Consider the following 27,406-nt stretch of genomic DNA (forward strand, 5'->3'; position numbering starts at 1 on the left):
CCTAAACAGCGTTTAGCTTCTTGCACTAATCCGCCATGTATCATTAAATATGCCTGTTAATTAGGTGCCTGTGAAGCTATAACTTAACACTATTACAGGTTTGCACTCTACAACAAAATTAGACATTTTAAGCATTTATTCATAGGTAGGGAAGGAACTGGTTCTTTAAGCAAAAATTGCTAGAAATTTATAAATACAAATAGTGCTTATGTTTTCTTCATCCATGCTCCAACAGATTACAAACTGATTACAATGAAGTTACGTTTTAAGCACCCCACACAGACAAGAGGGATAAAAAGAAAAGTTTGCTGGTATGTACTATGCTTAGTTCCAAGACACTATAAGTTACTTTTTCACTGTTCAGTGTTCCCTAACCCTGCATTAGTTTTAAGGCTATATATGTACAAATATGTATATCTCAAAGTTAGGGAAAGACACATAGCAAAATGCATTGTACTACGTTTTCCTATCAAAATAATTATACACCAAGTTTTGCTTCTGTTTAACTGCAGTAAACATTACAATCTACTTGTTTTACTGACTTTCCTTTTGGGGAATCTGCCAACTAAAAAACTACGTATTAAATACAATATTCTCAACCAAAAAGACAATACGAGGTGCACAAAACAGCAGTTTTGCAAATACATCTGACTTTAAAACTTAATTTTGCATGTTCAATGGGAGAAAGCTATCCTCAGATCAAATTAGTTTGTTATCTTATGAAATTTTAAATTAGAATTTTAAACAACAAACATATTATCAACATGCTATGTCTCTAATCACAAGTACTGTTTAACCACTAGTCTCTCGTTCTAAGTAAGTGGGTCAATTAAAATCACACATCATAAAATGTTAAAAGATTGTCAGGCTTTGACAAATGTATTTTTATCAAACAGTAAGCAAATTCAAACCAACGCACATCTTCAGCAGGGAGGGAAAAAAAGCCTGGAAAAAATCCATACTTGTAAAAAATAGGGTCACAGATAAATCCCACTTCACCCTCTAGCATATGGCTATGTCTTGGGCAATAATCAAAACTCTTCCCATTTTAAAGATGGGCTACCAATTAATAAAAATATTCTTCCACGTGTAAAAGATCATTTACAATGGCACTGACATTTTAAAAGGCAGGAAACAAAGGAATTACACATTTATGGATAAATTTCTTGTTTGTTAAACCAAGCTTTATTGATAAAATGGAATTCAAAGTATTTTACTTGGAACAGCAGCAGATCCAGCCGATTAAGATTGTAAAAATGCTGCAGACTCCTACAGTATGTAGGAAGCTGCCTGTTTGTGCTCAGTGATTCGTACTTTCAGGTAAGGGTTAATGAAAAGAGGTGCAGAGAATTGAGGCATTCTAATCTCGAGGTTCATATGCTTATGAACACATGATACTATTAATAGGGCATGATTTAACTCCCACTGAAGTCGAAATCAGAACTCCCTTCAACTCAATGTGAGAGCAGGAGTACCTCTGAGAAAACAAGATCCACTTGTTGAAGAATGTGCACTACTCTCTCCATTGTTTTTTCCATTGCCAAGCAAATTCATATACTGTAATTTTGGGAAAGCTGCCCACAAGATCAGCTTTCGTAGAAGAAAAAAATGTTATCTCTACAGTTTTGTGCACCTCTTGAGCACCTAGCTGGCTAGGCTGCTGCTCCTCTCAATCCAAAACCACAACATGAATTTAAAGGGATATATATTGTTGCATCACACAAGTCAAACATTTTTTCTAAACTTTGTAGTGATTTAAAGCAGTTCATAATTAAATATGAGCATTTTGTACAAACACAATTGCACTTTACAAAAAAAACAAAATCATACAACATAAATTGCTGGAGTCTGATTTACAACATGGATTATGGTTTGAAATCACGTTTACTGAAGTCTGTTTTACAAAAAAAGATCAGTTCCTGGGCTAGATGTCACACTGCTGTCGTTTTCTGCTGCAGTCACTCTCACCAACACATCATACTCCCTTCTTTAATTAAAATTGAGGATGGATGTTAAGAAGGGCCACTGAGGTTGGGCTGCACTTCCATCTGAAGAATGAAACGTGAACTCCACAGCTAGGTGAGCAGTTTTACCACATATCATCAGTTGAGGCAGAATCCTTAAAGAAAAAAGAAGGAGCCCTTTAAAGTCTGGAGTGCCCACAGTTACAGCAGTTTCTGGATAATCCAGACTGAAAAGGGAAAAAGCTTGAATCATTTTAGGAGCTTGTTTTCTTTCTCCTTTCAGAAGTAGCAGAAACAACATTCAAGAGGCATCTAGAAAACACGTATACTTAATTAACAAAGCACTAAGTAGCGAGCATTTCAAAATCTGATCAAGTGTTTTCTCAAATGCTTACCAATCCTGACAATAATATCACAAGAATAATATTCACACCCATTCCCAGAATTGTTTGAAGTAATGCAAATGCATAAGTTTACTACACAGGTACATTAAAAGCCCAGGACATCCCTTGTGCTTTTTGCTATTATTATTACCACCTTCTGATGTTTCAATCCTTCCTCACTGCATAGAAAGACAATCATCAACAAACATTATTGTAATTCAGATCAATTTTACTTCTTATAATTTAAGATTAGAGAAGTGTAGTTTCAGTAACTGCTAGAATCTTAATTTTGAATCGTAATAAAACTGCAAGGAGAAAATGGATTCCGTAATACAGAATTGGAATCAAAGACACAGCAGGCTCCAAATCATTACAGCATGGCTATGCGGCGTGCCATTACATCCATGCATCCAGTATCTGAGTAACCCTTAAACGCGGTCCATTTGGGTCCCCATACAACAGAGGGTTTTGTATAGCTGATAAACAGAAACATTCAAACTTTTTCCTTTCCCCTCACGTAGGTTGTTCTACATTTGGCTCCATCTAACTGCCTCATCCGTTCCACTGAGTTGGGTACCTATGATAACACAACTAGGAAGTATGGCCACAGCTTGCTAGCTCAACCAACAGTTAAATCAGTAGCACTGCCAGCAGAGCAAACTGCTTACGTACAGCAGCACTTCGGGGCTGCTGCAGCATTACATACTATCTTCCCATAAATAGCAAAGAGACACGATGGGCTTTAACAACAGTCTCAGCTGGTACTCCTACAGATGCACATCCCTATCGTTACTGAGACTGCAGGAGACAGGAGTACTACTACTCTTTGAAAGTACTGCCTTACTGATTCCTTTGAAAGGGAAAAGGTTAAATCTTTAGCAATGCCACATATGACAACTTCTTAGCATTAAATTTCTGCAACCTTCATTCAAATCTGCACACAGAATTCATTACAAACCAAAAAGAACAGTTGGCATGGAGGTGTAGCACAAAAGCAAGATCACTAAAATTACTCCTTGCAAGAGTACCACCCCCAGATTTTTCTTCAAAACCAGAAGTAGCAAAGGAGAACCATTATATGAAAGACTAAAATGGTTATGCTTGTTCCAAGGCTAAGGATGCAGAATAAAGGCAGCAGTGAGTAAAAATGCAGGAGCTGCATGCCAGCTATTCAGTATGCAAATTCCTGTATCCTACTTGCCAACAACATCACAAAATGAAGATGTTTACCGCTCCATTGTGGAACAGTAACTTATGCAGAAGTATTCTGAACGTAAAGCATCCTTTTTCAGCTAGCATTAAAGCGTTGTTAGGCTAAAGGTACTGAGAGAACTGCCAAACAGCAGCACTCAGTTACCAATCACCCCTCACCAAGTCTGCAAGACACAAATCAGGGAACTCCAACACCAATGAGTGACTCATGCTGGAGTCCTGAGACTACAACCAGGAGAATACATCGGAAAACAAACACAAAGGCACTTTTTTTTTTTGAAAGAACAGGAAACGTTTCTTTACTGCTGGGGTGGGAGGAAAGGATGCAAGAGAAGAGATACTTACAGTATCATCATTCCTGTAGGGGTTCAGTCTGTTATAAACAGCTTCAATTACACTCCGTCTAGATCAAAAATAAAAAACAACAGAAAGACAAATGTAACATCGTAAGGTTATCTTTTAAGTCAAACTCCTTGGGCAAAAACTGGAATTTAAAATGCAAACTTGTAAAGGTTTTACATTCCCAGAACCAAGTTCACTGCAACTTAGGACTAAGTGCCATTAAACACTGACCACAGTTATCCCAATCCTTTAACACCCTCCAGTTCAAGAAAAAGAAAGCTGAATAAGCACTTTGCATTCAATAGAAGAGCACAACCAAACATTCAGATGAGGCTGTTTCATTTGGAGATAAGTCTCTCAAAGGCAAAAAAAAAAAAAAAAGGGGGGAGGGGGGAAAATCGGAGAACCTGATACAAGTTGAATGCCATGGCCATTTGTGTGCCCACTGAACACTGCAGCACTACATATATTCTCACACTTCCAGAGGGCTTAAAGAAGAGGCTTTCAAGAAAAGTGATGTAAAAAAAAAAAGGGAAGGTGAAGGACATGGAAGCCTCTGCCTTACCCAGCACATAAGAGGAGAGTTTTGGAAGGGAAGCAGGGAAAGGAGAGGAATCACAGATTAGAAATTAAAAGCAATTTTCTTCCAGATACCCTAATTTGCACAATCAAGCATGACAAAAATAGCACACTACAACTCGGATACAACCTCAAAGTCACTTCTTAACTGCTCATGAATACATGCAGGGGAAACACAAAAGAGTGCATTTGAAGCAAAAAATAATAAAAAAAGCAGATGGCAGCCTTTATAATCTTCCTGTAACACTGAAAAGTTGGGTACTATCACATAGCAGCATAAACATCAGAGAATCTAGTGAATGATCACAGAGCATGGAAGAAGAGGCCAAATTTAAAGAAATAAAAGCAAGCAATTATTCCCAAAGTACAAAGCACATACAAACAAACCTGTTCTCATCTTTCAGAGATGGGTATCGCTGATTCTAAATAAAGCCAAGTTTCTTGAAAAGCACTGTCTCCTTTCTAAATTGTCAGTACCGCTTCAAGTTACACTAAAATACAATTAAATCCATACTTCTGTCAATTACTATTCGAGATAACATTACTAAAGCCTCACAACCACAATGCTACTGCTGGCCAGTTGAGCTTGATGAACAACTTGTATGCCATCTTTTATGAGTAACTGACTCATCAGTGCTTCAAGATGACTGTAACACATCCTAAATAGATCCTACTATTTATATATAATAGCCATCTCTTTTTTCCTACATCATAAAAGAAGAATTTTGTTATGTAGAAGTCATGCTAACAGCCCAGTTATCATTTATTCCTCTACGTGCCTCCAGACTTCAAGTTCCTATGTAACAACACAAAAGTTACAAACTGAAGTATGGAAAATAAACTGTCCACATCACATGTGCCCAATGTACACAGTACAAGTTCAAGAATGACATTCTGAACCAAAAAGCACTCGCTGTGGAAAAAAGCTTAAGTGCACTTACTTAACTGCTGAACGTCAATTTAACATCACATAAGCACCAGCACTGAGATTTCAAGTACAAAATCAGCCTATTTAAACTTCTACTTTATGTTCTGATAGACTTCTATCCTGGTTTTGTGTCTGACCAAGAGCAGAGAGATGCATAAGCAAAACTTTAAGCAATTACCACACTGCCTTAGCTACAGACAAGAAAAGAAAGCTGCCAAGCAAAACATCATATACATAAAACTTTTTGAAGAACAGAACCATAAATCCAAGTAGCTACTAAAGGTAGTGCATTATTTTTGTACCTTCAAACCACGTCCCACCCAGAGAAACCCAATTAATTACAAAAAACAGAGACACTCAGGCCACCCTTAAAAAAAAAACAACCCTTGGTCTTTCTCAAAACTACATTTTGACATTTAATTTTAACACTGATTCACAGTTAACTCTGTTCTTGCACTTCCCCTTTTCATTCAGAACAATTCAGTAATAAGAATCGAAGAACAGATCGTGTTCGTCCTGTGCCCTTCCTCCCTCCCCATACTTTTAAGAGTGGCCTTACAGTTAAGTTTTGATTTAAATAATAATAATAAAAACACATTTACACTGATGTGAACTCACTTGCTTGCCAATTCACCCCCTGGCGGGAGGTTTGGGATGCTCTCAGTTGCTAACGTACGCATCACGTGGACTAAGTCTGGCACTCCTTCACCCTGCTTCTTTATGATCTCTGGGAATCAGAAGTACTTTTTTTGTAAGTGCAGTCCAAATTTAACTTTAAAAGATTGAAATACTCAGTTTTATAAAAAGGCAGCTTAACTTCTGTTAACATAAGAAATAAATGACAGACCATACTCAACATGGTAAGCGTTAACTTGGTTCCATAACAGACCCATGATGGACCCGACATAAGAGATCCTGCTAGCTGTTAACATGCACACCCATTTCAGAAATACACAGCTAACTATTACAAGTCTAATGGCTTTCCTGCTACAGCATTATTTCATCTTCCAAAAAAATGCGTTAGGCACGAAGCAAAGATTAACATCAGCTTTATCACTGCAACAGAAGATTAACGATTATCACCATCATAAAAAGCAACAGTATTTTCAAGAAATGGAGTTCATCGTCAGATAAAATTAAAATGACCCCCACTACATGTACACATGGCTGCAAGTGTATAAGCCAACACCTGTACCTTACCACACCACTGCAACATGCAAACGTTAGGAACTATCACGTACAAATTAAAAGCCAGGACATTGGAGCTAAGAGACAGCTCAAGCCTTCACTCAGCTCAGGGAATACGTGACGACTGGGCAGTTATTTAAAGCTGAGCTCCTCCAGCTTCTGGGTGGAGAGCCCTTGCACTGTTTTATTCTTAGGTCTAATTTCCTTTTTAAAGCACTAAGCACGATCGAAATCACAAGAGATTTCTCTATATCACCTCCAAAAAGATTCTCTTTCTATAGGAATTTTAATAAATTTAAAGAACAAGCTATTTTTTCCACAGTGCATCTCTGCAGTTTGTAAATGCAAGCTTAGAAAATGAGAAGAATTATTAAGACTCAGCATTATTGATCTTCAAGTGAATACTGCAGCCCATACACAATAGGTATGTCTATACATACACACATTATTCCTCAGGTAATTAAGTATTGATACAACTTGAAGAGCAGCAGGAATTCATCAGTACCATTTTTTGAAATAAATACTTTAGCATTCACTTTTTTACTGTAGAAGATAATTGCAGATAGCATACCAAGTTTCCACTCTGTAATTTAATCAGTGAGATATGGCACACTGAAGCTTAAAACCAAAACATACCCCATCCTTTTTAGTAGAATAGATCAGATAAATAGTAAATGATTCTTGTGCATGCAGTAGTTTTTCAGGGCTATGCATGTTTACAGAAAGAATCAGCTTTATTTTGCAGGCAGATTATGCAAATTATTTGCTAGGTACAACAGAAGCACTGCCTAGTCCTCAACCAGCATCAGACTGTAACACAAAGCTTTAACCTGGTCAAATAAGAAGCTACATTTTAGATATATGACACCACACACCAGATACCTCAGAAACTTGCAGTTTTCTCAAGAAAATCTATGGCCAAAATTCGTTTTACCATCTAACATTGAGGAAGTAATCTAAAGCTCGTAAATCTGAATAAGAAGCAAGATCTCAGATTTGGTTTGCCAAGTTTCTTTATTGTGCAATTTTGAACATCTAGTATATTCTACATTGTGCTAGAGCTAGAGTTCTGCTGTACAAAAATAAGGACTTTGTAGTTTACCTATACTACACAGTATCACAACCTGTAACTGCAGTACATGTAACATACAGTCTCCACTAAATGAATACATTTATATTTCAATATAACTAAAGATACAGACTGAATGAACACTGATGACACAAAATGGAGTCGGTCTGCTAGCTGTGTTAATTTATTGGAATTACTTTCTTGCAATACATCTTACGAGCCCCACACCTATTCAATTTACTTTAAAACCTTCTAAACATTTTCATGGCATCAAGCACAGGAAGAATGTACTTATAACCCTACAAATAGAAGGATTCAAAACATATCTGCTTATTTCATTTTCTGAATGGGAATTCCACACAACAATTAAGAAAATTCAGATTTGCAATGTTGTGAAAACATGGGAGGGAACATATAACAGCTAACTGAAAATTATTTATGTCTAGATAGATATAAATATCGCTACGATTATCTTTTACTGAACATTTATATGCAAAACTGAGAACAGAAAGGTTAGACAAGTGTCATTTTAAAGTCAACACATGAATAACTCACATATTAGTGCAAATAATAGCAATGCATTTTGGAATGACTGATTATTTCTACAGGGAAGATCACATAACATTTTTGGAGCAACGCTTATTTACTGCAAGTAACGGGAAGAAGACTTCTCCACACTTGCCTCCTCTTCCATTGCTATTGTAGCTACAAATCTGGATCACAAACACAATGAGATTGATGGTGGCACAGAAATTAGAAGGCTTTTTTTTTTTTTCTTTAAATCTGAATAGTCTCTGCTTGTTCACAGAATCATCTGGAAAATACCTTAAAGATCTGCTGACTCTAAGCTCTCTCTTGTTCAAAGGGACCATCAGTAAAAAGCCCCATTTGGTCATAAAACTTGTACTACTTCTTAACAGTATAATATGTTCTAGGCTAGAATATGACTAGGAAGAACACACATTAGCAAAAATCAAATCTCATTAGCTGTTAAGACTACACTGAATACTGGAGTGCATTAAAATATACTATATGTGTTTTCACCAGGCTTTCATTTTAATGAATTTTACTTTTAAATAGATATTACAAATTAGTAAGAGAATTCTAGAAGTAGTATTTACATCTTCAATTTCCTTAACCTAGAGGTTAGGCTTTTAAAGTCAAGTAATACCATTCCTAAAGCATCTTTCTTTAACATGAAAAACAGTTGCTGTAGTGTTGAACATTTCAGATAGTGTAGCAGTCCTACTTTACTAGCCAACCCTGTAGGATCCATTTACAGCAAGAAACAAGCTAATTGCACGAGTTATCAACTTAAACGTAACATCTGTCACCTGTTCTTGAAGTTGTGCTTAAGTTCAGCCTTTCAACTTTCCTCCTAAATGAGAGCTGAAAGGGGAAGTTCTGTCTACAGCTGAAATAAATCAGTATAGGATTGAATAGTGTTCACTACCTACTTGTAAGTTTAAATAATAATTTTTGCACAACGAGAGACAGAAGATTGAGGACAACACTAAAACGAAGCGAAGACCCTTCAGGGGAAGTACAATTTGTTTCCTCAAGTAGCTCAGGCAAACTGTCATTAAATTACTACTAAAGTGCTTTGTAACTACATACAGAATCTGTTTGCTTCTATTCAAGTTTGACGCTTCACTCATTCCTGAAACTTTCTATTCGTATAAACAGAAAGAATTGGCAGCCAAATTCAATGTATGTACCACAACCACGTGCAGATCCAGTGTGAGGTTCTTCCCTTACTGAGGGGTCTGTACAAAATGCTCACTTTTCCCACTGTTAATATTCTAAGGGGTAGATGGTGCTAGATGAAGATGGAGCCGTAACTTGAAGATCCCTTCATATTCCGTGTCACGGGTTTGTCTGAACTAAGACAAAACAGCTAAGGTGTGAAGGCAATACTTGCCCAGATTAGAAAGAGTTAGCATGCTGTAAACTAACGTGTGACTTCACAGCATACTTGCTCTTCAGCAGTTCTGTGAGTGGGCCTACATAGTAAGCTCTTCAAATGCCTGCCACTCACTGCTCTGAAATGGAGAAAGCCATCTGACACTTAACTCATGCAGTCCTACCATACATGTAGCATTCCTGCAACATGGTCAAATAAACCCACACTACAGCTTGATGAGCACCAGCTTCTCCTATTAGGAAAAAGTTGGATTAAATCAGAGAAATGGTCTATCTGAATATTTGTTCAGAGGCAGAACAGCTGTGGTTTGCCATGACCTTGGGGACAAGGTCTCTGAAAAGGCAATTCCTTCCTTAAGGAGCACTTAACACCAACAGTAAGTGCTTTGAACTTCATGTTAACTTGTGAACCCATGTAGACAAGTCCTTTGTGAAACTTATGGAGCTGCACTTTCTGTTACCTTTGTGCAAGTTCAGGAGGAAAAAAGTGCACAATTATTCCTATAACATACTAATCACTGATAACATCATTGGTAAGTACTCTGCATGTTGTGCTGTGTGTACTCTTAAGGAGTCTTGCAGACTATACACATAAGCAGACTGGTAACATATAGGTCCAGAAGAGCTCACTTAAAAAATAGACTCAGCCTATGTGAACAATGCATACAGCATCTTACGTTTCAGAAACAAAACCCAAGCTGTGTTCATCTTCAAATATCAAAAGGCACAATAAAATCCAGCTTTAATCAGAAATCTCTGAAATTAAACTGATTTCAAATATCACCTTGAGTTAAGGTGATCCAAAACACCTATGACTTGCAGTTTCAACTCAAAGTTTAAATCATCCAGAAAAACAAATTAAAACAAAACTCTGAGGTTGTTATCCAGGATACGCTCCAAGATTTTGCCTTAAAGATTAATTCTAGCAAACTTCTGACGCATATTTATTCGGAGGTACACGTCAGAAGGTGCCTTAAACATAACAGTAATCAAGCTGTGATCGCGTGATGAATTTTTTATGGCCAATCTGCAGATAGAACTACATAGAAGAATATATGCAAATTACCATCTTCACAGACACTTGGCAAGACATTCTATATCATTTAATTCCATGGAAAAGGAACAGTGATTTACTGGCCTGAAGTTATTGCTGTCAATGGACTCATGAAGAACAACTCATGAGCGCCAATGAAAATTCTCTGTCATCCTGAAGGATTTTTCAGGGCGACGGACTACTGCACTTGCATGGCAGAATTCTGTCAGGTCATACAGCAGGACTGCAAGAGTGCCTTTTTCAGAGATGTACACTAGATGGCCAACGGCACTTGACGGTCTATTAAAAAGCTCTTATGCATTAAGTTTAGTTGCTGCAAAGGGAAGGGGCCAAGGGGTCTGTTTAGAAACCAAGTTACTTATTTTTTTTTAAATGATCCACCTTCTACTCTGCTTTCCAGGTACTTGTCCAACTCTGCCTCTCTTTTCACCGCCTCTGCTGATACCTTTGGTGCATTCGGAAAACAGATCAATATCACACTCATGTTGTCCCGACTTCCCTGGTGGAAAAAGAAGAAAAAAGATTTGAGAACACGTGCACATCAGACTGAAACCACATCATTTTACACATAAACACTCAGAAGTTCAACTGCAGAATTGAGAACACAGACTTATTAGCCTTGGCTTTTTCTTTCTCTTCCAGAATTCCAGTTGTTCATTCAGTAAAAGCTGCCTTTAAGACACAGTTATTTCTCCCCACTTTCATGCTATGAAGACTGCCTGGCATCAATTACAGACAGCCCACTGTGTTTTTAAAATGATACCACTAATAAGTGATCGCACAATGACAAAGTTGGGTTTCCTCTTGTTTTAAGTACTTCCCAATCATTTCAAGAAAACAGATGAAATATTTAATCAGTAAAGAAATCCTTTACTGCTTAAAAGCAGTACACAGGAAGTTGAAGACAGACAGCACTTTGGCCTAAGAACACCGCTAGTGATTAAGGTTTGCTTTTTTCCTTTATATAAAGGAAGAGAAAATACAGGTGAGAGTATCTATTAAAAGACCAGCTGGAAAGGGCCCTGGCCTTTACAAAAGCATTCTTTGAAATGGAAACCTTCAGAATTCTGAGTAAGTACAGTCCTAATAATCAAAACACTTAAATACAAACACATTCTACTTTAGAAAATTTACTGTTTAGTTTGTTTTCAGTACTCCTATGCTCTTGTCTACAAACATGCACCCATGCTTAACACCAGCAAGTAAATGCACTGAAGTCAGTGAGATCAAAAACAAGCAAGTAAAACAAGCATCTATGGATATAGGAGAAGGTGCTGGCAGCTGGCTACTGAAGAATTTACAGCATCCATAAGACAGTGTTCATTCCATGGCATTTGTTTTCAAGACTAACTGATAAAACCATAAACAAAAACATATGCTTCATCAATCCTCCACAGTGCTGGAAAGCAAATTTCTTTTTTCCAAAAGGCAAACAATGACCTTGTTAGCCACGTGGCATGAGCTGATATACAGTCTTGCCTCGTTAGTATACGAAAACCTGTGTATTTTACACTATGACTTACAGCCTGCCTTTAGAGAACTAAGTGATAAGTTATGAAATTAAACATTTCAAGTCTCTTAAGCATGCCATCCTACAGTTTATTAAAACAAGGTGGAAAGCCACCGTGCAGAAAATTGCAGAGATTTGTTAAACAAAACAGCCAAATGACAACACTGAATGAGAAGTACAGTAATTAAACCAGACAAAACCTGATTCAGGAAGTCAGATCTTCATACAGTCAAGACAAAATTTCCAACTATAAGACATGAAGTCAGAGTTGAATCACTCTGTATTCATCTTGACACGATTATGGCAGTAATGTTACTATGTGGTCAGGAGAGGAAGGGAAGGCATATTTTCTACTCTGATTAAACAGCTATGGTTTTGTAAAGTATGTTGTGAACCAGAAAAGGACAGTTACGGTCCCCGTACACTTCTAGTTTCTCAGGTATCACAACATATCCATACGTGATCTTAAACTCTTCAAAGGTACCCAGAAATCCATTTCTCCAGTAATTGTGGTCATTATTTATTATATTAACAAAAGAGTGTAATCAAAACATTAACTTGTTTATAAACATCTAATAGTGAAAACACCAACTTCTCCCCTCAAGTCTTGCTACCTTGTACAAGCAGGTGTCAACTATCTCATTGCAAACTTTCTCAAGGTCATCAGTGACTTCCAGTCTGGATCTTACAAAGTCACAGAGCTCTTCATTTCCCATAACATCCCAGATACCATCGCAAGCCAGTATGATGAACTGATCATCTTCTTCTGATCTCTCGATTTCATAAACTTCAGGCTCCGGTGAGACAAGCTGTTCTGTAGGACCTTTCCCATGGACACATTTGTAATCAAAGTCCCCAAGTGCCCTTGAAACAGCAAGGGAGCCATTCACACGCTGAATCATGACAGAGCCTCCTGCATTCTGAATACGCTCCTTCTCCAGCGGGTTGCTCGGTTTGTGATCCTGCGTGAAGAAGTGCACCTTCCTGTTTCTACAAAGTAAACCTCTTGAGTCTCCACAGTTGATGAAGTACGTATGCTGGGGAGAAATCATGACACCCACAGCTGTTGACCCACTTCTGTCTGCGCCATGTTTCTTCTCAGAGATGACTCTCATGTGTTCATCAATTTGCAGAAAACCTGTTCTGATGCCACTCTTTACACTTTCCACAGATGGTGGCCCATCTGGCCCTTTAAAATCCTGGTTGCTTGTGATGTGATCTAATAAATGCTCACAGCAGTACTTGGCAACCTGTGATCCAGCGTGCCCATCATACACAGCAAAAAACGACCATCCATCAAGTCCATTTGGCAAACCAATCACAGCTGTATGTGCATCCTCCATTTCAACTCGCCAGCCTTGCATGCTGCTCAGACCATAACGAAGTCCATTCCCTTGCCCTTGGGCATTATGCTTCTCCATCTTTGGCTTGTCTAAAAATGCTCCCATGATGACTTTCCTTCAGGTCTAAAAAGAAAGATAAAAGGGTTATTAACATGATCTAGAACTTGAGAAATAAATAGCAATAACACTACTAGAAACTTACATTCCATTATCAGTAATGAATCTGATAAGAGCCTCTGGTACCAGTATGTATAACACTGTTAGGAAGACTGTCACACGTCTGAGAAGCAATGTTCCCTGTTATTACTGCACCACTGAAACAGATCAATGCTTCCAGAACAGCAGCACTGCCTAGGTCCCTACTGCCAGGCCACAAAGTCCTCCTCAATTTCTGGTTTTATGATGGTGGTGTGAAAATGAAAGGAAAACTATTAAGTTTTATGCTGGGTGGAAAGGTTTTAATTTCATTTGGTTACAGCAGGTAAAGTGGTCTGAAAGGTTGAAGATGTTTGCCACTGTTTTTAGTGCAGACTCTGGCATTCTGGATAACTAGGAGCAAGACACAGAAGGAAGAAGCAGCTGTTCCTTTAGGCAGCAGCAAGGCATTAGCATGGCCCAGCCATCTCATAAAAGTTCATCCTTACATTTTCAGTTAAACCACACAGTAAGCTTCTCAGTTGTCATTGCAGCAGATTTACTTAAAACCTCAACACGTTCATGCTTTCGTGAAACAGAACTAACCCTGACAAGTTTAAAGAAACCTGTTTGGAAATAAACCCACATATACTGTCAATTCATTCTTCATTTGTTTTCAGGGCAGACCAATGAACTGCACCCAGAATCACAGAGCTCCAGGGTTGGAAGGGACCTCTAGAGATCCCTGAGTCCACCCTCCAATTCCGGCACAAGCTCTGCTGTCCATCAAGGGCCCACAGTGCCAGGGCTTGCAGATGGCAACACAGTGGTCACCACCCTATCCTCCTCCCATCATTGGGATGTGATGCAGCAAATATTCACGCTCAAGAGATGAAGAATTACATTTGCAGGCAGCGTAAACTGACTAGTTGATCTTCATGGCTCTCACACCCACATCCAACCCACCCTTCTAATCCACATCAGTTTATTTGTGCATATATCAGATATTTAAAAAAAATTACATAAAATGGGTCACATGTTTTACATACTTGTGAATTCAGCAAGCACCAAGGAGTGCCAATAGCTGTTATACAACACCAGGTAAGGGAACAGCAGCACAAGATGTTCAATCCAAACATGCCAGACAGAAATCAACTGTGAGTCAAGCACCAGAGCAAGATTTCACCCAAGGCCCCAGCTAAACTGCTGCGCTTACAGAGGTTACTTTTCCAGGGATTTCAGGTTTTAATGTGTATGTTAAATATATCTGATTGGTTTCCAATGTGATAACATTTTTGGTAACATTATTATTCTAACAAAAACCCAGCTATATATTAAAGTACATATCTAACAAAGCCTTTCAGCACGTCTCTCCCAACAAACTATCATATAGCATACGTTAATAACAGCAATCAAGAGATGCTTACATTTGCTCTCATCACAGCAATGACTGCAGTACGAGGCACAGGCACTGGATGCACACTTTTTAGTCATGTGCACAAAACCAAAAGGCACACAACTCAACTGTACGGATGGATCAAGTGAACACAACATAATGCTCATGCAAACCATAACCAGCCAACAAAATAGGCTGTATATTGGTCTTGTACCCTAAGCACATGCACAAGTACTCATTACTGCAACTGCTAGGAAAAATCATGACTTACGCATTTTTACCTTGCCATACAGCTCTAACAAAGTCAGTGTGATCAAAATAATTACTGAATGCCACCACAAAGCAAAAAGGGAATTATTTCACAGAACATACTTCTTACTCAGTGTCAGCAGCAAAATTTGAACTAATGCATAATATTTGTTCTATTGTAGAAGAAATCAAAACAGAATTCGAGTCACTCTCCTTAATTTAGAGCTCAAAAAGTAAAAAGCACCAAGCATGTAACACATTTTGTGAAGTATTCTACAATTTTTATTACTGTGTTTAAGAAACAACCAAACAAAAAAGAAGAGGATACAGTTAAATGGACCACAAGCACTATTAGCTTAGACTAGGAAAAGCAAATTTCCTTCTCACCTCTTGCATTAGTAAGTAAACAACTTTTAGAGCTGCACTTTGTAAGCTGTTCATCACTCTGTCATCTAAACCACAATCAGAAGTACCTCCAGACACATCATATGCAGTTCAGTAACTCACAGACACTGCTAGAACACTTTAAAAACACGCAAGCCCAACTCTTCATTCAAAATCAAGATGCCTTACCCCTCCCCAGGAGGCAAAGCATGAGCGGATGCTAAATTTCTCCTAAATTAAGCCTTGTAGGTGAGATGCTGACACATTTCTTCAGGGATGTGAGCTACCCACCAGAGATGTGAATACAAGCAGGCAGGATAACCACAACGCTGTTGTCTAACTTTTACTTAAGAAATTATTCAGAGCCCATGGTATGAAGATTCCCCTTTTGAGAAGGCTGCAGTCACATTCTTTGCCATCCTCTAGCTAATTGTTTTTTCCAACCCCACCACCAGCCTGCACCTCTTGGCATGCAGGCCAGACTTTCTCTTCAGATATAACAAGGATTTTGAAAGTACAGTTTATCAGGTAGAATGAATACACCAAGCATCTAATTTTTCTGGACTAGAATGGAAATTCTGGGAGAACATCAGCTTAATATCATCAATATGTGGCTACAACCTGAAGCACTGTTTTTTTTTTTAAGTTTAAAAAGGGGTAAAACACCAAGAGTGATGTAAGAAAGCTGCGGCCCCTTCCTACTAAAATAATAGCCTTTCAGCCCTGTTTTTGAGTCTGTAGACACAGAGACAGCTTTCACACATCACTGCCTACCTGAATCACCACTCTCCTATACATTCTTCCATGCAGAATCTTGAGCACTGTACTGCTTAGAGTTGGAATGACACCTTAATTAAGCACATGTAACTCCATATGCAAATCAGATTAACTTATAGCAGAGCAAGCAGCCAAGTTGCAGCATGACTTTGTTATGTAACATGAAAGACAGAGAAGTCAGACCTGGAACAGACTGTGTGCATGATTTGCCATAAAGCAGCAAAAGTGGCTCAACTGAGTCTTCTACATATCTTCAGTCATTGTAATTAACAGGAGCTCTTCTTTTCTTAAACCATTACCCCCACTCTTCTTAAACCAGCTGCAGTTCTGTGATCAACAAGCAACAGTAGGAAATTAGAGCTTGACAGTGAGACACAAACCTACCCTCTGCTCTCGAGTCCTTGACTCTCACAATGGCTGACCAGCACAGAGAGCTGAGCCAGATGGCCTTCCTAACTCTACTAAAGCCAAAGGGGAGAGAAAATGCACTTCAATCCTGAATCTTACTGATGCACCTACAGGAAAACATACAATGCTCATGTTTTTTTCTTAGCTGAGGATGATTCTGAACAGGTACTACAGCAGAGTGACTTGTAAAAACATGAGGCACAAAGCTCTCTTCTGAAGAGGTACATGAAATACCATCAGGCATTGCTAATGGTTGACCAAACTCCATTTTTAACTTAAATCAACTTCTGGTTCATTGCCTCACTGTCTACGACTTCCATCAGTTCCCCTTAAAGGAAAAAGTTTTCTGCAGCCAAAGTTCCTAGATTTTAGCTCCCAAGAATAATTAGACAAGCTTCTGACAAAACAGATCAGATAAAATATTTTGTCTGAGGACAGATTCTCTGCATAAATATGAATACACAGACGTATCCATATGCATTTGTGACAGCATCCAAAGCGTGACTTCTGAAATGCTGACTTTGTAGAGGTCAGACTGAAGGACAGCCTCCATTGCAAATGCTTGAAAAACTCAAGCCACAGTGTGCAGACAGAAAAGCAGGAGGACTGTACAGGCCTAGAGAAAAGAAATAACACAAGTAACAAAACCTTGGATAAAACACAAGAGCACCAAAAAGCATTGGAAACAAATCTGAAATAATGAATGGAGCATGCCAAAGAGTCAGCAGCTAAAACCTTTGAAAACAGATGCAATTGGAGAACAGAGTGGCAAAGAAAAGGAGGGTAATTAGTATACCAGACCATGGACATCCATGGACAACCACAGTTACATCACTGGAATGCATGAAATCGCTCTGCCCCTTCATTTGTCCCTCAAATTATACTATTCAGTCAGCACAACTATATTGTCTCCTGATACACGTGAAAATAAATTTTACCTACCCTTATTTCCTTGAGGACTCAAATGAAGATGTCTCAAATTGTTAACAGTTAATGTAACTCCACGTATCCCTGTAAAAGCACTAATTTTTCCAAAGAACACTGACTGGAGCATCTTATTCAAGAAAAGCCACTACCTCACCACCTGAAATTTGTACTTTAACAATATATGATTTAATAATCCTTTTAAAACAATGTTTGAATTGTATTTCTTCCACTAGGATAAGCTGCTTAAATGAACCACACTGAGGCTGGAGCTATTTGTTCTAACTAAGCCAAGAAGTGTCCCCATACTACAATTTCCTGGAACAATTCTCTAAGTGACATTATGCCCTGTATGCTGGAATGAGCACACAAAGATTACAATCTTTACTTAAGCTACACAGAAAGGACATAGAAAAAGTCACCAAATTATACATACTGCTATTGAACAGAAGAGGGGCATTCGATCCTTTCAGCTCCAACCTGATCTCTGGCACTTCTCCTGTGCCCTGAGCAGGCAGGATGCAGTAACCAGTCAGCACGCCATCGTGCAAACATGGAAGCATTTCCCAAGTTAGCTCCTGCTGAATGAAAAACGAGTACATACTGGATGCACCAAATCAATTAACGTTACCAAATAACATGTCAGAGGATCAGAAGAATGACTAAAATAAAACAGAACGCGTGGATGAGGAGACATAATTACACCACAGTCATGGGCTGAATGAAGTCACGAAAAAGCTTTATGCCAATGAAACTATTTCAGAACTATCGCAGGCCGTACGATGAATTTCTGGCATTCACGGCTCACCAACATCAATAAAGCACTGAAAATCTGAGCTGATCTTTCTGAATGTGTACTTTCAAATGTAGGAATAGATGGCCAATTCAGAGACGTGAATTGTCTCTGAAAAAGAAGCAGGACAAGAAATTAAACAGAGAAATAGAGTCATTTCAATAAACAACGAGCAACACTATTTCCCCACCAGAATATCTCTTCTCAGAGATGAAACTGTAGACAGTGTTAAATTCTGGTAAAATAACTGCAAATAGAAATACGTGAGAGGAAGCTTCCCACTGAGTTAAGATCATTAATGATTAATTTGTTTTAGGACAGATGTTGTCGCTATGTGATGGCATATGGTGGAAAAGCTGAGCAGGAGAAGGCAGACAGTTAGAAAGGTACATGTGACAAAAAGGAAAGACAAAAGCCGAACTCCTGAGAAACAGGCCTTAACAGGCAAGGAGATGTACTCCTCTCCCCCATACCAAACATCATCTTCTGCTGCTATCTACCTTTTCTCCAGACCATGGAACCTGTTCCAAGGTTCAACCAGGAGCTGCTCTACTATGCACGTATGCTGGCCGAAGCCCAAATTCCCCCAGAAGTTGTATGTACTGGCTTTCTGAAAAGTTCTGAATGTGGAGAAAACAAAACAAAAAAAAAAAACAGTTTACCTTAATAACCACTTCTGCAGAAATTATGAAAGAGTGACATAGCCTCCAGATTTCTTTATGGAGTTATTTTTCTCTATGGTCAGTTGCTGAAGAGAATAACTACCACCTGGACCACTGCTGGGAGCAGAAAAATCACTACATCGATTTTGAGAGGAGATGCAACTTGCATCATTAAGATCCCAGCACAACCAGCACCCTCAAAACACAATTAAGGGAATATTTCTTGGCCCAGAGAGAATTCTTTTGTGCTACAAAACAGAGATAGAAGAACATTAAAAGAAAAAAAAGCATGAGGCAGCATTATCAAAGTACGAGCAGCCCAACTGCTATGAAAAACTGTGTAGACAACCAAAATGGCATTTGCAGAACAACTTCATTGATTTTCAGAGTACTTGCATAAATTCATAGGCTGCTGTCTGAACAGCAGGAGAGGAATGAAAACCCAAGGTTCCTGCTTGAAAACATTAATAAGCAGCAAACACCTCCCCCGTATGTTGTTTAGCTGCAGCACCTTTTTAGTTATACTTCATTTTTCAAAGGCTTCTTTTTAAAGAAAAGCGTTGGAAGATAAACAAAAGGCACCCATTTAAGGCACAGAGATTAAACAAACGCTTTGTTAACAGTGCGCAAACTCCTGCAGACTACAGCCAAAATTCAAAGCCCCATTGAGGAAAGCACTGTAGAAAGGAACTGCGAGATCCAAGGAAGCAACATTATGTGAGACAGAAGTCAGGAGGAAGAAAAGCCCCTCTTCATTTTATACAGCAATCAATGAGATGCAGCAAGATCCAAAGTTTTTGAAAGAGCAAAGCTAAACAGTGAAAGTAATTGCAGTCCAATCAAAGATTTCTCAGGAAGAGCACACAGTGTTATGTGGTTTCAGCAACAGAACCACACAGCACTGCAGCTCCACGGGAACCGAAACACGTACAGGGGAGCTGGGGGGAAAAGGACAACGAGCAGAATAATAGTCATGCTGTCATACAAGCTGAACTCTTTTAATTTCTCCAGTATTTACAATCCCAACGGAGCATCACTAATGTCACCTACCACCACCATTAGGAATGTTACCCCATTCCCATACATTGTGAGCCCAAAATAGCCCACTGCCAGAACTCAACAGATCCGAATGTACTTCAAGTAACAGCTGAATGAAACCGTTCTTTAAGCTTCACTCTTTCCATCAGTCACAGCTTGAAGCCTCAGCATCTTTGCTCCCTGCTAGCATTACCAACTAAACAGTACTTGTCATTTGCAGAAAGATATATTGAAGATTTATAGAGGAATGTTTTCTTTAGTGGAAGAACCACACTGATTTCACTGCTATTTCTGAGTCAGAAAGAAAACAAAACAAAACAGCATTTGTTTTCATCAACTTCAGCAAACCCTATTCAGAACAACCAGAGGGTTTGAGTTCAGGCCATGCCACCATTTACCCAAAAGAGCAAAGCAAAATTCTTGGGTAGCCAACTCTAGAGACCAGAACAGCTGCTCAGAACCACCAGGACTGCTCAGGTTCTTCTAAGCTGGTCGCAGTAAAGCCAAGCAGCTGCAAATCTGTGGTTGTGCTCTTTTCTTATTTCCCCTACACCCAGTGTTTTAGCTAAGGTGCTAAAATAAACCAGGAAAAAGGTCCTCTCACTGTGGCTCTAAAAACAAAGGGAGGCTAACAACTTCTAAAACAACACAACACCAAATGCACTAATCGAAGCACTCCCGAAACGCAGAGAAACAAAGCTACACACACACACCATGAAACAGTTTCCTACTCAGGAAACCAGCACGTTTTTACAGTTAGTGTCACTCAGTGCTGCCAGTTGTGGTTATGTAAAAGTGCAGACAAACTCCCACAGGACCCCACCATTTGTCTCCTGTGGATGCTGCTCCCCTGCTTAGCTGATACCTTCACCACAACGGACACTGCACCATTACTGCTGTACACAGCACAAAGAAAAAACCAAACGCATTGAATCGTTACAACATCTGAATTTTCAGCCCTTGTGCATCGAGTTGTGCACAATGGGTACTCACCTCGTGATCACATGTCTCCATGAGGGCCACATTTTCCTGCTTAGCCAAGTACTCAATATCACAAAACAACTCACCAGCTACAGGTCTCTTAAGTTTTGTGAGAAAATATTTCCGGCTCTCATCACAGCAGCACTACCACTGCTCTGGTGAGGGAACACAAAAAGCAGCATGCGAGACTTAAAACCTGCAACTCTGCATGAGAATAAAATGGGAATAAAATAGGAAATGTTCTGAAGTGCACAGCTGAAACCTGGCTTTGCTTGCAAGGAAATTACATCTAAACGATGCCAGAAGCACTTTGAGACCTGGAAGTCAAATCCTCAAAGCTTAGGAAAAGCTGGAGCTTGTCATCTGCACACACAGAGAGCTTTTATTTTACAAAGCCATTTTGCCCTCACATCCCCAGCATTCTTCTCTCATTCAGAGGATGGCAAATCACTGCTAGAATAAAGATCTTAGCCCCCCACCCTCCATTTAAAATAAAAGTCATTTTTAGCCTTTCCACGCAGACAAGAACTTCCAGGACAGAAGGTTTTCCTCTGAGCCCAGCAACCCACTGAGCTCACTCCTGGCATTGTCAGCACAGGCAGGGCTAACAGGGCTGCCCGTGATGAATAAGGCAGAGAGATGGTGCTCTCCTGAGTCCAAACCAGAGCTCAGGGCAGTTCAGAACACCCCGACACCGAACCAGGACGCTGTGGAATTCACCTGCTCTTCAGAAGTTTCAGTGCTGTGAACACCAGCACTCCCCAGGCTCAGGCCCTGACCTGACAGCCTCAGAACAGCTCTTCACAGACAGAGGCTGTACTGGATCTGTAAGAAGGGTCTGCCCAAACACTTACTATATTTGATTAGTAAAACAAGAAAGTCATTTACTGGTAGAAACTGATCCTCCCTTCGTGCAATGTTTTACATTTTAGTACTTACCTGCCCACGTTTCTCTGTATTCTGAATCCCTTCCTAAAGATTACTTTTACATAACTTAGCAGACAACTGGTGAACTTATAATCATCTCCAAACATGAACAGCTTAGGCACAGATTACACAGCTCCCGTGGCTGCTGAATTTTAGAGTATTCCCTTAATCTAAAACCAGCTGAGTGTTATGCACAAACAGGCACAATACACAGCCAAGGAGAATTCAAATTACTGTTCAAATTCCACACCAGGAATACAGACGACAGTACAAACGCTAAGCATAGCTACAGAAAATCTTTCAAATCACAGTTGAGACCCAAACATGAAAGCACATTTCATCCCCTGGGTCACAATCCAGTAAGACACATAAGTATGAGAGTTACATCACACATCTAAGCAGTCCCACATAATTCAGCTGCACACTGCCTATCAGTGTAAGCACATTTAAGTGCTTTGCTTTATTTAAACTGCAGCTATCAGAACAGTCACATTATACTTGAGTTTCCTTGGCTTACAAGTGATTCTACCAGAAGATTTAAGGCTTTTTTTTTTTTTTTTTTAAGACCACTAAAACATTCTTACCTGAACCAAGAACTGTGGTGTTAGCAATCGAAAAGTTAACATATTTTCTCCTCCATGTGCAAACTTATAACATTTCTCCAAATTTCAATACTGAAACCTGATTAGCCAGCTTTGTTTTTCCTTTCTATCAGTCCTAAGATGCTCTTTTGGTAATATCAAGCCCTAAAGTTTACAACTCTAAACAGTATAAGACTACTTCAGTGGTATGATTTATAGACAGAGGAAGTGTTTATTCTGTTGCTTTGGTCACATATGAACACCTTTCTAGAAGAGCTGTTAAAAAAAAGCTGAGCAACTGTTTGATATATTTATAAACACGTTTTGTTCTGCAGACTCTGGTAGCAAGCTGAAATAACCATTCGTTAATTTTACTGGTATGTGAAAACAACAACAAAAAAATTAAACACCCAGTTAAACAAAGGCCTGTTCAGTCTAAACACACAAAGAAATAGAAAAACAGAGACTTGACATATCTTTAACTTAGTACACAGCTTAACAAGAGCACTGCCTGGCAAACAGGAGTACAGAAGGCAGACCTCAGAGCAGAGTCCTAGCAGTACAGCACTCAGCAGGACACCACCTCTATCCAGGAACCAAAATGAGTGCACTCCCTCAGCTAGCATGCTATCTCACCCGTTCTCCTATCCCAATCACAACTTTCTTGGGCTAAATACTCTTTCTATAAGATTTAAATGATTTATTCTAACAGTTTTAAGTCTTAATAAGTATGAAGTTGTTCCTGCACAAACAGGAAAGGGAGCAAAAAAAGAAGCCTGAAGGAGATAACACTGCCCCTACAAATCCATACCACACTGTGGCTCAAACACACGAGTTCTTCCTGAACAGCTTTTTTTAATGCAGTGGCTCTTAAACTTTCAGTACATAAACCGGACTTTCTAAACATTCTAGCAACAGTTTTTTTTCCCATCACATTTTTCTCTATAGTTTGTAGTTTGCAATTTGTCATACAGTGAAGAACGCTGTAACTAAACATACTCAAATTTCAGAAGTTCACTTCTTATCCTACTATTTTTTACTGAAAATCACACGACCACACAAACAACACCAGTTAAGAACCCAACAACTAAGCAACATTCAGAATTAGCTTAATTTTCAAAAGAATAAACTTGACCACAGGTTTAATCATTTAAGATGAGCTACGGATTATATAGGCTCACCAACTTTTGAAGAAAAAAAGAGATGGTTTAAGAGAAAAGAGGAGCAACAATCACTCAACAGTAACAAGGCATGTTGTATAGCTCAGGTGCAGCTCTGCTAAGCTGCAGTTGTCTTGACTTCAAACAACATTATTCAAGTCTTACTAAAATGAGTTGCAGGTCTGCAAAGACAAAACGAATACGGTTATTTTGCAGTATTTCCCATTCCAAAACTTGTCTGTAAATAACTTGTAATTACGTATATGTAATTTTACACTGGCTTTGGCTAATGGCTAATATTTTTACATTACAATCAGAGCATGTGAAAATAAAGCCAATATCAAAGTTGGTATCTCAGTAAGAAATATGCTATTCTTAAATTACTTATTTAGGTCATTTACTGAAAGTAGCTCCTTTATATTCCTAGTTCCACTAGGAAGGGAAGAGTGCAATAAGATCTCTTATTGACAGCTGCATTCAAAACCATACCAGTTACATAAGTTTGCAAATTACACTGTGCCAAAGTTAAATATCTAAGCTTTTTAACGACAGTTCTTAAAATGCTCTCTCAGCAAGAGTGACTCAACTTCACCATATAAACTGCACTCCAGATAAGAAACAACCAGCTTGATTTTATAGAAAAGGCTTTTTTGTATTCTGCTTTGAATCAAGTTGCACCAAGTGAGCTCTGCTTGTTTAGACCTGCAAACTTCGCCATTCCTTTGGCACTTCCATCTCTCCTCCTCGTTCCCAACAAAGTATCTCAAGCTCAGCTACAGACAGCTAAGTAAGTACTTGGAAAACAGGTACAGTTTTCTACCACACCTCAAGGGGAAATGTTTACCAGGAGACTACTAAAGGACTAAAGCAGAGCTAGGCCAGGGCTACCAGCTAGAAAAATAAAGCTCTATCTGAAGAGAGTGAGAGCACAGACATGCTCACTCCAGTACAAGCTACAGTTATCAGAGGGTTTTATCAGATAAATACAACTGTGAGGAAAACATTAGTAAATGGCATAATGCATCAGCAAGACTTTTACTTTTAGAGCAGTGACATGTACAAAACATATGCCCAGGAAGACAGGACTGGAGGGAAAAGCTCTGGGAGCAGCTCTCCCTGCCCTGGTGAAAAATGCTGGCACACCTATCAGAACTGTTCTTCAGTACCTCTCCTCTGATCACACAGGGAAAGAGTACAACTTCCTTGACCCCTGTTTTCCCCCCACCCCTTCCCTGTCTCTGATCTTATTCATAGAAAACCTACGAATAGTATCAAAAGAAAAGCTGTCAGAGAAGAAATGTGGGTAGAACTTGCACAATTAATTCCTGTTAATTTGGTGACTCGCACAGGGTCCTGAGCCTGGCAATTATCTTTAACTTCACTGGGGCTTCACGAATCATTCAGCAGCCACCTGGACACTGAAGCAGTATACGCAGAGTCAGCAAACAGTCACTCTGATCCCATCTGGAAGGTAAGTTCCTAGAATCACAAGGGTTAGACTTTACCAGACGACTCTACTCATTGTGACGCTATCCATCACGATCTATGGAAAATCACCTACCACTGAAGAGAACAGATCTCAAGACTACTGCTCACAGGACTTCATCTAAGACTGCCATCTGCTTAAAAGGAGGAAAATAATTCTTCAGTGTGACACAGACGGCCTTACGGTGACCACACAACCACCATTTCCTCATCTGACAAAAGGTACAGTGCAAAAATAAGTTCCTCACGAGTGCTAGGTGGTTTTGCAACACCCGGATTTTGCCATACCCGTGGCACAGCACTGAAACATTTCAACGTGTACGAAACAAACACGGAGATAAATAAGAGATGCCTACGACATTGGTTCTGAAACGACGAGCCAGCCCCGTGCCGCCGTCCGACCAAGGCAAGGCAAAACCTTCGTGACAAAAGGGCCGGCTGCGGCTCGGAAGCGGAGCTTCGTAGCACCGCAGCACTCGGAGCGGCGGTGGCTGCACCTCCGACCCCGCGGCGCAACCTTTGCTCACAACGACGTCGTTTCCAAAGGCGGCGAAACGAACCACCCTCAAACTTCAAAACGCCCGAAAGGCGCTGCCGAGGGGAACCCGCCCGCCGCATCACGGCGCTGCTCGGGGAGCGCCCGATGCTCCGACCCTCTCTAGGGTGGGGTGCTTTATAAATAGATGCGCTTCTTTTTTTTTTTTTTTTCCCTCTCTCTCTATTCCCCTCCCAGCTCCGTGCCTCGAGCGTTTGGGTGGCGATAGGAGAGGAGGAGGCTGTTTATAGCCATTATTAAATGAACTCCGAAGCGGCCCAGGGAGGGGGGAGGAGGGCAGCGCGCCACTACCTGCGCCATGCCGCCGCCTCTGCCCCCCGCCCAGCCCCGTACCCGCCCTCAGCGGCCGCGGGTCGCCCCCTCCCTTACCCGGGATGGCGCCTCAGGGCCCTCCCCGTCCGGACGTGCCCCCCCCCCAGCCCGGCCCCGCGCCACTTACCTCCTCCGGGCCGCGGCGGGGATGGTACGGTCTGCGGCGGCGAGGCGCGGCCGCGCTCCCGGCGGCGGGTGAGGGCGGGCGGGCCGCGGAGGGGAGAACGGGGGAGGAGGACGATGAGGAAGGTGGGGGCGGCCTCGCCTCAGTTCATTCACAGGCAGCGGCTGCCGAGGGCGGCTCGCTGCCCAGGGGGAGCCCAGCGCTCATCTCGCCTCCTGCTCCGGACCGCTCGGCCGCCGCCGCCGCCGCCGCCCCCCCCCGCTCTCCCGTGCCCCGCGCCCACTCGCGCAGAGCCGCGGAGCGTCACCCGCCGCGCTCGCGCACGCACTGCGCCGCCGCCACCGCCTCCTCCTCCTCCTCTCTTCTGCGCAGGCGCCGAGAGCGCGGCGGAGCGGGGAGGGGGAGGCGGGAACGCGCGCGCAGTGCCCGGATGTTAGAGCTGCGAAGATGGGGGCAGGGAGGTATTACATCACCCTGCGTGTGCGACCCGCGCGGCCGCACTGAGCATGCGCGGGGCGCTGGGCGTAAGCTCGGGGCGGTGACGTCATCAGGACTCCGCCCTCCCCGCTCAGCGGCGCGAGGCGTGCCGCTGTCTCAGCCGCAGCTCGTGGTGGCGGGTGCCGTTCGCTGCCCTGAGGAGGTCCGTCCTGCGATGGAGGCTGGCTTGCTGACGAAGGGGCGGAGATGCGCTCCGCCATCGGCTGCCCCCAGCCGGCAGAGAGTGCGCCTGGTGACGGGCGCTGAGGCAAAGCCCGCTCCCCCGGCCCTGCCTCCCGTCCTGCTCTGTGGGCAGCGCCGGGTGCAGCCGGCTCTCATCCTGGGCTGAGGACTTCGGAGGCGGAGTGGATGTGGGAAGAGCTGCTTTGAAGGAGTGGGTCAGGACCGGGCACGTTTTGAAACTCGTTTGAGTTGGAAGGGACCCATTCAAGGCCCTCTGGTCCCACTCCCTCAATGAGCGGGGACACCCACAGCTCCATCAGTGCCCCTCCATCCTGACCTTGGCTGTCTGCAGGGACGGG

General features: G+C 41.0%; 2 protein-coding genes across 5 annotated transcripts in view; one reads left to right on the top strand and one right to left on the bottom strand.

The window, feature by feature from the left end:
• The window catches only part of LOC136055817 (dehydrogenase/reductase SDR family member 7-like), a 173,176-nt gene that overhangs the window by 116,995 nt on the left and 28,775 nt on the right, over nt 1-27,406 (top strand). The window lies entirely within an intron of this gene.
• PPM1A (protein phosphatase, Mg2+/Mn2+ dependent 1A) lies at nt 119-26,738 on the bottom strand. Of its 4 annotated transcripts, none has more exons than XM_065747663.1 (6): nt 26,391-26,738; nt 12,767-13,618; nt 11,024-11,141; nt 6,027-6,135; nt 3,905-3,962; nt 119-2,119 (listed from the first exon to the last, which is right to left on the bottom strand). In XM_065747663.1, the coding sequence occupies exons 2-6, from the start codon at nt 13,598-13,600 to the stop codon at nt 2,090-2,092; spliced, it is 1,149 nt and encodes a 382-aa protein (XP_065603735.1). In that variant the 5' UTR covers nt 13,601-13,618; nt 26,391-26,738; the 3' UTR covers nt 119-2,089. The 4 variants fall into 4 exon arrangements, with proteins under 4 accessions (XP_065603735.1, XP_065603737.1, XP_065603719.1 ...); XM_065747647.1 differs by having other exon boundaries at nt 2,111-2,191; XM_065747656.1 differs by lacking the exon at nt 26,391-26,738 and adding an exon at nt 16,821-16,881 and having other exon boundaries at nt 2,111-2,191.

This window comes from Cyrtonyx montezumae, unplaced genomic scaffold (genome assembly GCF_038088225.1).
Source record: "Cyrtonyx montezumae isolate F1298 unplaced genomic scaffold, pur_monq_1.0 scaffold_10, whole genome shotgun sequence".
Taxonomy (NCBI): Eukaryota; Metazoa; Chordata; class Aves; order Galliformes; family Odontophoridae; genus Cyrtonyx; species Cyrtonyx montezumae.